The sequence below is a fragment of the Passer montanus genome, unplaced genomic scaffold, assembly GCF_014805655.1.
Source record: "Passer montanus isolate IOZ18808 unplaced genomic scaffold, ASM1480565v1 scaffold84, whole genome shotgun sequence".
Taxonomy (NCBI): Eukaryota; Metazoa; Chordata; class Aves; order Passeriformes; family Passeridae; genus Passer; species Passer montanus.
Genome location: NW_024373701.1, coordinates 2,193,028 through 2,205,102, shown reverse-complemented (window position 1 = coordinate 2,205,102; position 12,075 = coordinate 2,193,028). Strand labels below are relative to the sequence as shown.

Genomic DNA, 12,075 nt, shown 5'->3' with positions numbered 1-12,075 from the left:
TGAGAACCTGTGTCATACGGCCTCTCAGCACCAGAAGTGCTGCTCTGTCAGCCCTCTGCCTGCCCATGACCAGGAACTGAAAACCACACAACAGTTAGAAAATGAGCCATCCTCCTGATGGATGCAGAAAAGCCATGGGAAGTTCACCCTGATTTCAACAGTGCATCAAGTACAATGATACAAACTTATCTTTTGACCAAGAAGATACCAATTGTTGAACTGTTGCTATATTCTGCCCTCAGATCTAGCTTAAAGGCCAAAGCCTACTATTCTTCAGAGCTTCTTGCAACTGAAAAATATAATGCTTCACAGAATTTGGCAACAGCTTGTTCATGATTAGCATTTATTTGACTTTAATACAAAATACTGTTAAAAACAAAGTAAAATTAAAAAATAGGTTTACACTACATCTTCTCATAAGTTAATTCATGGCCACATACAGTGCATGTCTTTTTATAAGTATCTTCATCAATGTTTTCTTCTGGTCCGTATTCATGTTCGTGGACACTGGCTTGTTTCTTCCACAAACTACTCCTCACAGCACGGCGGAGTTCTGGTAAAAAATACAAGAAAATGTTAAGATTTTAATAAATCTTAAACAGTGTTCAATTAAACTCAAGCTAACGAGCTTCCTGAGGCCTAGATATGACAATATGCTTGCCGCCCATCTTCCACAAGGTCTGAGAAAGAATCTGCTCTTGCAAGAACAAGCTCTGACTTGCCTTGCAATCCTCACCTTGTTTGCATATTTTAAAGGCCAAGAACTACACTGTCATAGGATCTCATAGGCAAAGATTTTCTATCTGGACTAAAGACGTGTTCCTTGCTGCCTTTTCACACAAAGCCATTCAAAGATATCCAAAAGGGGTCGGTGGAACGTAAAGGAAAAGTTTTTATAGAACACCTCATTTATATTACATGACCAAGAAAGAGTCATTTTCATTCAGGTCACAGTAAGCCTCCCAAATGACTTGGCATTCTCTAAGCTTTATGCCCAATAGCATGAGTTGCCTCTGCAGCATCCGCAGTGAAATCTGCGGGTTCTCTAGAGCGCACAAGCTGGCAGCAGGGCCCAAGATATTATCCGGATGTTGCAAGCGGGTGGCAAGAATACTGAACAGCAAAATGTGGTCACATTTTGAGCCAAGCCATTCAGGCTGCAAACTTTGTCACGTTAAGGCCTGTACTTGCACTGAACTCTGGCATCCTGGCTGCAGTCTGCTGCCAGTCCTTCTGTGCGCAAAACATCAATGGCCCAGACAGGGTTATTTGTGCAATCCCTAGTTCTGCCTCCTTCAGACAGCCCCAGTACAGCCAGCTTGAGCTGTCTGCCCTTGTAAACACCACCCCAAAGCAAAGCATGGATGCTATAGGAGGTACAAAAGGTTCCACCCATCAAATACTCCTCTAAATACTAACTTATCAGAGAAAAATATCTGTAGAGCAACTTGCAGTAAAGACAGCCGCTAGGAATACTGTGAACAATAGGAAAACTCATTTTCATTACAGTTGTTCCACCTGAAGGCTATCACAGAATTATAACACACTGCTACAAAAATCCCTGTCTTCCAGTAGTCTAAAGTATCAGAAGCAATCCACGGCACACTCTGCGTCATATCCAAAAATTTGAAAAACACTATAATGAACCATTGTAATTGATTTCTGTCACATCATGTCCACAGGGTAACAGGGGAATTCAAGTTGCAAGAGACCTCAAGCCCTGCAGTCCAATACTGCCCAAAATAGTCATCTGTGAGGTCACACCAGACTGCTCCAGGCTCACCCCCAGTCCTGAAAACCTCCATTTTACCACACTGAGTATTTTCTCAGCAATTTATTCAGATGCAGACACAGGTTTAAACAGAACTGTACTTCCCTTCAGGTACTGAAATATGTAATTTTAATGCTTTACCTTTAACTTTCTTGTCAAACTTCTTCTGTTTCATCTTCTCTCTGCTATCACGGCGGAGCTCCTTTGCTTCTTGTAATGCTTCTTCGCTACCCCAGACTTCAAGTGAACGCTTGATTACCTACAGGATGGACATAAATGCCTTTTTTTTTTTCCCTGAAACGATAAAAGTAAACTATTCTAACTTGCAAATTTAATTTTTCCCTACACACACACATAAACCAACCAATCTTGCTCTGCTTCCCACCTGTCTCTGCTCTTGACTCACAAAAGACTGCACCCCTTCCACAGGAAGAGACAACACTGGTCTTTAGTATCAGCTGGATGTAACTTAAGAAAACTTAAACCCAGCTCTAATTTTGCCCATATTTTACTGAAGCAGTATGATGCCTATGAAGTACCAAACAAGAAATGACAAGAGCCCTGGGAAATCCACTTGCCTTTCCTGCTGCCTCTGCAGGCAAAGCTGAGAACACAGCTACAAAGGGCCACACACAGCTGCAGCTGCCCCATGCACTCTAGAGTAAAACTGAAGGGCCATGTGCTTTGTGATTTGTAATTGTGCAACCCACTAAAGCTCTGCTCAACGAACATCTTTAAAATGCTCTCAAAACCAGACATTTTCACAACTTGGGACTGCAACCATTTAACTGTAACAAGCTACACATAACACACTTAACTTTAACAAAACCATTCAGGTACCAAGTGACAACCAAAGCTGTATGGTTAAAAAATATCTGAAACATAGTATGTTTCTGTACCTGTAGTTTTAAATAAAGTTTCATTTCACCCCATCGAGAATTATGAGGGTTTTTCTTCACAATGAATCTGAGCACTGGTTCCCTCTTGTCTAAGTCACAGTCTTTAAGCAGATACTCTTCTTTTGCTTCTGTCCTTGTTATGAGCTTATGTTTATCTTCAACATCTCTGCAACATGTAAAATAATGATGAGAAAGCTACACCCTAAAACCACAGGTTATTAACATCTAAGTCCCCATCCCTTCTAACATTCCTGAAATACAGGTAGCCCTAATACCCTCAGTTTTTTATGCATGCAAATAACTTTGGATTCCAACAGCCTAGCTAAACTCCAGACTTGATTTACTGAAATTAAGTGTTTAAAAATTCCCCCCATTTCAGCAAACAGAGTGAGAAGTCTGCTCTTCAAGAAAGACTTTTCTTCTATTTTCTTACAAGAGGAAATAACTGAAAATTAATATGAATAATTTCAGGTATTCACCTAACTCAGATGCAATCCAAGAGGACAGAAGCATGAGCTTCGCATGGTCAAGACAGAAAGAATGTGTAATGTGAGACAGGTCAGATCACCTGAGAATATACACACTCCATATGCTTCTAGATCTCAGAAACTGATTAGCACACAGAGCACTTCTTTCTATAATGCAAGACAGTAGGCAGGGAAGCCATAAAATAAAGGCTCTTTAAAGACTGTAGCCTTTACCAGATAGATAATGAAAAACTCTGTAACCACAGCAGCATTTATGAGTTAATGGAAAAAATTACATTTACGCAATCCTGACTGAAGTACAACTTGAATCGCTTGAGCCAAACAATCTGCCAAACACTAAGTGCTAACAACGGTCATCAAGGAAGTACTGCTGTAAATGTAGGTTTACTAGAATTCAAAGTTCACAGTTACAGCTAATGCACCAAGGACACTCCAGCCATCAGCTACAAGAGCTCAGATCCAAGGCTCCAGAGGCTCCAAGTCCTCTCCTAACATCCTTTTCCTACCCACTGCAACTTCTGAAACAGAACTTTGCCTCCAATATGACTGCGAATTGCCTACACCACGTGCACACCCCTAACCACTCCCTGCAGTAAATGGGCAGGCTCCCAGAATTCCTGCTTTTTTCATTCACCCAATTCATTCTTGCACACATGGGCAGCCGGCTGCTGCAGTTGGTTTCATTGCCCTGGTTATCTTGATGGCTTTTGGAGCGTTTTCTGTGTTAAAAGATAAGAGCTTGCTCTCCTCTCAAGGTCAAACTCCTGCTTACCTCGCAGGCCAACCAGTAACCTCCCATGGGGGCTCTGCCCTTTGGCTGCTGTGCTTCCAGCACGCCCATGCTGACCAAAGTACCAACTTCACCCGAGTTAAAACATTGGGACTGCAAACACTCTCCTAATCCCTGCTCCACTCCAGAGTGGATATTTGTGTTGCAGCAGGTTTTCAAGTGGCTCTAGTCTGCAGCCAGACATAAATTTTCACACTGACAAACACACCAACTGCTCTCATGACATCCCATTTCCATAATGTTGTATGAAAATCCACCGATGTCCCCTATCCTAAGGCAGGCTTATGAGACAATCTGTGATTCAATTCCATAACGGAACTTGCACAGGGTATCAGTCAAATTTCACTTACATTTTTTTCAAGTTACTGAAATATGTCTCTCTTGCTGACAGTCTCTTTAAATGACTAACTCATTGACTTATAGCCAGCAATCTTTATGCAAAATAGTGTTTCTCCTGATTATTTGTAATACCTGCAATTATCACATGTTGCCCAATCAAAGTGCTGCATAAGGTAGGAGTCCATGAATTCTTTGCCACAGTCTCCACAGATGAGATAGTCAAATTCTAGTACGGGTGCTAATGGAAAGAAATATTTTTAAAGGGACCACAATGATAAAAACAAGCATCTAGAATTGGTATTACAGGCAACTTTACTAGAATTCAGTAAGCATATTACAAACTAGTTTCACTCTAAGTTTTTCAGAACAATACAGTACAAATTCAAACCCATTACCACACAATTCCACGTCTGTTGGAATGTCTTCTCGTTGTAATACCAGCATTAAGTACTTAATTTTAACATTTAAATGAATATTTAACTTAGCCATTGTTAAAAAAATTTCTCCACACTTCTCCCACAAAGTGCTTCAAATCCTCTCCTGCCACTTCCTCTGTTCTGACCCTCCCAAAATATGCCCTGATTTAGAGGACATGCGGGCAGAAACGAGAGGAAGCAGAGAAGGGATTCACTTTGAAGAGGGTGGCTGGAGCAGGAAACTACAGGAGCTGCGCTGGCATCATAGTTCTCTCAGCTCTGCTCCAGTTTTTTCCCTAGCTCAGCCACACCTGCCTCTCCCTAAACGAGCTCAGTGGAAGCCCGGGGCAGTTGGCAAGGTTCTTGTCCGTTCCAGCTGGCAGACACGGAGGTGGATGGCCAGAGAGCTGCTAGGAGTGGAATGGGGATGGAGCTCCACTACAATCCTCTCCCCAAGCCCTCTCAGCACTGCTCCAAGCCCAGACTCATCTCAGCGCCAGCCACTGCTTCTGGCCGCATCCTCAACGGGCGGATCACCTCCAGCGTCATCACCATCTGCTTTTATGTTCCACAGGACACCAAGAAACACCGATCGGGGAATAACAGCTATAAGGAACATCCTTCAACACTAACATTGGAATTCTATCAGAAAATTAACATTTCTATACAGTTTTGAAATCTGAAAGCGAGGCAGTGCTGTGAAATTTTAGCAACACCTGAAGCAGAAGATAAATGGTTAACATGCAGCACCATATATTTTAATTGCGTTTGCATTTATAGCAGATCCGATCCAGCAAAGACGACATTTTATGTAAATTCAGTCCGACTAGCGACAGCCGGATGCTCAGTACTTCACAGTCATTTCATACTCTTACATCACATTCCATCATTTAAGGCAGCGCTCCCGAACACGAAGACATTTTATTAAGACAATGACGTTATGAATTACACAGCAAAAAAACCGCCCAGTGTAAAGGCATCCCAGATCTACTTTAATTTATTGTTAAACATTAGCCCATCAAAAGAAGCAGGGCTGCTAATTGTTTACACTGTTAATGAAATCTGCTGCTGATTTCTAACAAAGAGATACACTGCACCAACAGCCCCGCAGCTGATTCAAGCAGAACAAAGCAAGACAAAGACAATCCCAGAGAAGAAAGTCGATCTATTTTGGGACCCTTACTTCTCCATTTGCTTTTTTTGGGGGGAAGAATATCGCAAGGCAATGTGCTGAAATCCTCCACCAAACGATCAGTAACTTGGCGCCAGCACGTTTTATAACGATAAAAGCTGGCACTGCAGCAGCGCTCCGGTCTTGGCACAAACCACATAAATCCCAAAATTCCCACAACCGACGAAGCCGCGAAAATTTACCCTCATGTCGGTCTTAAAATTCAAATTCCCCGAAAGAAATAATGGAAATAACGTTTATGGGGGAGAAAAAAAAAATTAAAATGTGCTATACCCAAGGGCACAGGCTGTGTCCCACTTCCGCGGCTTAAAATTCTTCATTTTTAATTACCGCGCATTTGCTATAGCCGATTTAAATCTGAAAAGAATCGGACGCGCCACTAATCGAGCACATCCAGAAAAACGTGTGAAGGAGGAAAAGGGATGGCAGCAATTAAAAAAAAAAGAAAGAAAAAAAAAGAAAAAAAAAAGGGAAAAAAGAAAGAAAGAGACGGTAAGAAAGGAGGGTAAAAAAAGCCCGGGAAAAAAAAAAAGGCGCCCATCCATCCCGCCCCGCTGGCGCGGCCGGAGCCGGCTCACTGTCGCCCCCGCGCCTTCCTGCCCTCCCCCGCCAGCCCCGCGCACGCGGCGCCGCCTCCTCCCGCCGCCTCCCCGCCAAGCCCCCGCCGCTCCCTACAGGCTTTTTTCTTAATTACCGGGTGGGTGCACGATCTTCTCGGCGGCGCCGCGCTTTTCCTTCTCCTCGTCCTCCTCCTCCTCCAGGAAGAATCCCCCTCCCGTGTCCACGACCTTGGGGAGGGCCCGCGCCCGCGCGCCGCCGCCTGCAGGAGCACAAACGAGGCGCGCGCTGCGTTAAAGAAGGCGCCGCCGCCGCCGCCAGTCTTTCCCCTCTCGAAACCTCCCCCCCTAAAAAAGAGAAAAAAAGGGCGCGGGGACTCGCCCGTTCCGCCGCCGCCGCCATCCGACCTGCGGCAGGGTAGGGCCGGGCCGCCAGCCGCGCCTGCCGCAGTGCCAGCGCCCGCTGCCGGTTCCGCTCGATCTTCGCCAGCGCCGCCGCTGAGAGGTGCGGCCGCTCGCCCGCCGCGGCCGAAACCTCCTGTTCGTGGTCTTGCTCGCGGGCCGGGGCCGCGCCCGCCATGGCGGCGGCGGAGCGGCGGAGCCCCGTGGTCCCCCCCGCTCCGGCAGCCGCTCTCGCCCTTCCCCTCGCCGAGCCGCCGCGAGGGCCGGGGGGGGGCGGCGGGGCCGGGAGCGGGGCCGGGGAAGCGGGAGCGGCACCGCCGAGGGGACGGGCTGGGGGAGGGGAGCCGACGATGACCCTGCGCTTTCTGCACCGGCCCCCGCAAGGGGCCTGAGCGGCCCCGTGGAAAAAAAAAAAAAAAAAAAGAAAAAAAAAAAGCCATAAATCCCGCCCCGCCCGGCAGGAATTCCTCAGCAGCGTCACCCAGCAATGCCCCTTTTGTCCGCCCGGGCCGGCCCCGCCACAGCCCTGCGCGAGGCTGTGCTCGGCCGGAAACGGCCCCGGCCACGTTTTCTGCCCTGAAAACTGTGCTGGAGCACTCTCCCCGCTCCCTGCTGCTGCCGTGCCCGGCCCGCCGTGCTCCCTGCCTCGCTCGGGCTAAATCCCGTCCTGCCCTTAAACATTTCGCCTGTTCCATGCAAGGGAGGATAAATGGAGGCTGCAGCCTCCCTTACTGACGAGGGACGCGCAAATGGCTTTGTCATGCAAATGTGGCTCTAAGCCACTTTCATATAAAGCCACTTAATGCCGAGCAGCCAGTGATCCTCGCCCGCCCGTCAGGCAGTGCCTGCCCTGTCCTTGAAGGAACGGAAATGGAGGCACTGGCACAGAGGCGTGCTCCCTGCCTCCATGCTGAAACGGGATGACCTCAGCACAGGGAGAAGCCTTCCTTCCCTCCCATAACCGCCTCCCCCCCCCCAAAAAAAAAAGAAAAAAAAGAAAAGAAAAGCTCGCTCTCTTCCGTGAAACTAAACTAGTTTCCTGCCAACCCCTCCTTGCTGCTCCCAGAGTACGTCCCTTGTTCCTCTCCGTTCAAATGCCCGCGGTAATTACCTGCATGGACTGTGTTTCTCCTGTGTCCTAAAACATTTTATTTCTTTTTAGCTTGTCGTCCTCGCTTGGCATTAACTTTCGACAACAGCCAGCAGAGTGTGCTATGAACGCTGAGAAAAGAACATCCTGCTTCTGGGAAATTTATATATATCTCTCCATATATATATATATACATATATATATGTATACATATGTACAGAAATGCAGATGAAGACATTTTAAGTGGTTCTAATACTTGCATGAGTGGTAGGTAGCTCCTCCCGTCAATTAAAATACTTCTCTTGTCGCAGATCACAGAACCTCTTCCTTAAAAATTAATAACCAAGTCATACTAAACCGTCTGCTTTCAGCGAGATTGCTTTCCAGTCTTTGTATAAAGTTGGAAAAGTGCCACAGTGGAGATGTCCAAATACGTTTCACCGTCAGAGAGAAGGATCTAGAACACAAGGTATTTAATAGATGGAAATGCAAATCGTAACCCCAGCGTACAGGAAGGAGCTTATGCAATTATACAGTATGAGCATACGTTTCTCCAACCTCATTACTCCCTTGTTTGGACTGACTTACTGACAGTGGAGTTCCAAACAGAGTAATAAACCCAGTAAAAGCAAGTGAAATAAAAAAGATAGAGGAAAAATGTTTACTAGATGTCTTGGAAATGGAAATGTTTGCTTGAAAAGCAAACACACGTATGTTTGGATTCCTTATGCTATTTTGGTGTCTCTTCTTCCTTGTTTTGTAGGAGCAGACATTTAGGGAGGAGTGAACTGAGTTGTGCTTGTGGGGTAACAAATAGTTCTGTATCATTCATAAACCAAAACTGCCTTAAAGCAAAGCCAAGTTTGAGACCCTGTGTAAGGGTTTTAAGGGCAAAAGGACATTATTATTATTATGCAACCAAACTGGAATTAGGATTAAAAGGAAATCAGAATGCATAAACAAAAGCAAATTCAGAGGCAAGGCGTTCAAATAAAATTGCCTGTGGGCCGCAACTATCTATGGAAGTGTTAATTATTAAGTAAAACTTAATAATGTTTTAGAAATGTATGTTAGGGTTGTTTGGCTTTTTCTTTTTCTCATGGGGAGTCTGACAGGGCAATCAAAGCAGAATATTCTCCCCAGCTCTGCTTCTGACAAGAATTAATCAAATACAATATTCCTAATTTTCATGGCCAAGAGAAAGTAATAAAATTAATAGTTTTATATTGGCAAGGAGCTACAAATTATCTCATATGCATTGCTCTGGTCATGCAATAATATTTGTGCTTAATATTAAACACATGTGGCTTAATGTGTGGACATGAGATAATTATTATAATGGTATCTGTGTTTTAAACAGTTTTTCAGCTTCTGTATGCCAAGTAGTATCAAGTATTCCTTGGCTGCTGGTAGCCATGTATTAGAAAGTAGGCTGTCATTAATTGTCAAGCACAGATGTGCATTATTTCACTGCCACAGAGACCATCATCAGTGAAGAGTTGAGCGCAAGGAGGCAGCTGAGCAGTGCTTCACAATTCATCACTCCCATGGAGGAAACAGTGAGTGGCAAGATAAGAATGTTTGCTGACTGTGCAAAACCTTTCTAAGTTAGCAGGGGGTGAGGGTCATCTGTAAAGGATTTTGGGTGATTAGGCAGTAAAAAAGTAGATTAAATACAGAGTAGATAAATGCAAGGTGATGTCATAACTTTACGTAAAAGGAATACCTGAATTAGTTGCTGCCACTCAATAGTGAGACTTAATTGTGTATGCCCTACATGAACACCATCTTTATGTTTGGAAAAGCAAGGCTCATTTCAAGGAAAGGGACAGAGAACAAAACCAGGAACGCATTTATGGCACTCCAGAAATCTGTGGTGAATTTGCACCATGAGTACTGTTCCCTGTTGCGTTTCCTGCTTCTTAGAAAGAAAATGCTGGAACTAGAAAAGAATAACAAGGATGCTCGTCTGTCTGACTTTGTGTCCCTTGAAAGAGACAATTGAGGTTTGGAGTTCTCACCAAAGAGTGAGGATGCATGAGGCCTGTCACATCCTATGTAACTTGTAGAGGATGGATGCTAGCTGACTTTCTGAGTACAAACCATCAGATTTGCCCAAGTCTAAATAGGCAAGAGGAGATGGTTCTTCGTTCAGTGCGTTTCTGAATGGCATGCTGAGTACAGGCTGTTTCTCTAGGGTGCAGGGAAGATAGGCCAAGTATTTGGAAGAGGGCTGTGTTGAGAGTTAATGAATGAACACCCCCTCACGCTCAGGAAATTCCCTGAGCTGAAAGCAGTTGGTAGCTGTGGGAGTGTTGCAGAGAAGATATCATATATTTGCCTTGCTTTTCCTCTTCCTTTGACGTTTGCCTGTGGCCTGTGGTGGAAACAGGATGTTGGACTGAATGGGTTCTTCATCCGAGGCAGTACACCTCTTCCTCTGTATTCATGAGGATCACACTGAGTCACATGATAGCAAAAAGCCTGTGCAGTGGGGTCTTTCCAACCAAATTCACTGTTCATCTGCACCAGGAATTACTTACGGAGCAGCTGCTGGGCATGTATTTCTATTTTGCCTCATGATTTTCTTTCTCTGTGTCCTCAAAAATCTTAGTAGCAATGTGCATACAGCTGCATTGCAGTTGCTTACCTACAACCAAACCATCCTTTTGTCCTTCCTCAGTAGAAAATACTTGTTCCATGAGAAACAGACCTAAGTCTTACTCTTTTGATGAGTTTGTCTTTTGAAGGAGCAGCTGTGGACGAAAATCTCTTTACTCCTCTCCCCACCTCTCCCACCTATCCCTCAGCCTCTGTTTGAGGTTCATGTGGTAGCATCAATTTTAGCCACATTCGAATTCAGTAGCCAGAAGCTGGCTGGCCAATACACACGGGCTGTTGGGCTGCTGCCTCTGAGCATGACTAAGGTATTGGATTTTGTCCAGTGATTTCAAATGCTTTTTGAATTGGAGAGAACAGTTCAATTGCATCCTTAGGAATATAGGGCAAAAAATACCAAGCCCTTTGTGATGTTGTTTCCATCCTTTTTAGCTTGATACACCTATTTCTTATGTTACCTTTAATAAATAAATAGAGAAATATTGTTGACTTCTTGGTGAACAAGAAGCACATGACCTGTGAAAAGCAAAGTGAACTTGTTAAAACCAGATAGTGTACCTGCATGGATTTGTATGTTTTCTTTCTGAATTCACCTATGCCATAGCTCTTAGATCAGGGATACACAGGGAATCATCCTGTTGGACAGAATGGGACATGCAGAGTAAATTAGATTTGTCATCTCTCTGAGATTTTCTCCTTTGCTCACTACCTGTAGGAGAGGATTTTCATAGTAATGTGGCCTGTCTTCACGCTCCATTTATTGTACTCCAATTGATGTATGCAATCTTGGTTGAACAGATAGGTAATGGAGTAAACATATAACATGTTGAATGCCTAAGCAACACATCTGAGAGAAACAGGTAGGCAAGAATCAAAGTGCAATGTTTAGAGACAAAAATTGGCATTGTTCTCTGACAGGACATCTTTATGCAAGTTTGTTATCATTTTGTCATTAGAGGAAATGACAGAATTTGAAATTACAATGTAAATATCTTTTATTTGCTAGCATTATACAAGATTTTTCTGTTTTATTCCTGAATAGGCCTTTAATATGTTGGCTTTTAATATCAATAGAAAATGTTCATTTCATATCTCTGAACAGGAGAGTGTTGATGGCCACATGATGAAAAAATGCTGTTTACTGTTTCAGAGATTGCTACAAAGCTGACTGGACACTTTTGCTATTGATTGGCAATCCAGAAAGAGAAATCCTCTTCCAGTATTTTAGCAGAAAAAGCCATCTTTCTCTTTGATGCACATAAAGAGTAGGAAACCGCAGTAAAACAACAAACAAGTTCTGTAACTGTGGTATGGCAGCCTTTGCTGATTTGATATCTTCAATACAAAGGACAAAAAATACTGTAGGAAAACATATATTTTTACTAACTATCCAAGACACTAGGATATTTTTCTTGCCCCACCAGTGGCTGGCAGAGGAGATTTTATAGAAATGGGTTTGAGGACTGGTCTGAGCTGTTCTAAATTTGAGCTATTCAGGATTTCGGGCCTTTT

The 12,075-nt window shown here is 44.1% G+C and overlaps 1 protein-coding gene and 1 long non-coding RNA gene across 3 annotated transcripts in view; one reads left to right on the top strand and one right to left on the bottom strand.

The window, feature by feature from the left end:
* Positions 1 to 324: 324 nt before the first annotated feature.
* On the bottom strand, positions 325 to 7,106 carry XPA (XPA, DNA damage recognition and repair factor). Its single transcript, XM_039733154.1, has 6 exons — positions 6,861 to 7,106; positions 6,590 to 6,715; positions 4,420 to 4,525; positions 2,671 to 2,836; positions 1,913 to 2,030; positions 325 to 553 (listed from the first exon to the last, which is right to left on the bottom strand). Exons 1-6 carry the CDS (start codon positions 7,030 to 7,032, stop codon positions 405 to 407), a joined length of 837 nt encoding a protein of 278 aa, XP_039589088.1. The 5' UTR covers positions 7,033 to 7,106; the 3' UTR covers positions 325 to 404.
* Positions 7,107 to 8,315: 1,209 nt separating this feature from the next.
* Positions 8,316 to 12,075, top strand: part of LOC120513587 — a 28,532-nt gene continuing 24,772 nt past the window's right edge. For both annotated transcript variants that reach the window (XR_005630299.1, XR_005630300.1), the window contains exons 1-2: positions 8,316 to 8,413; positions 9,424 to 9,503. This is a non-coding gene — a long non-coding RNA (uncharacterized LOC120513587). The remainder of the gene's footprint in view (positions 8,414 to 9,423; positions 9,504 to 12,075) is intronic.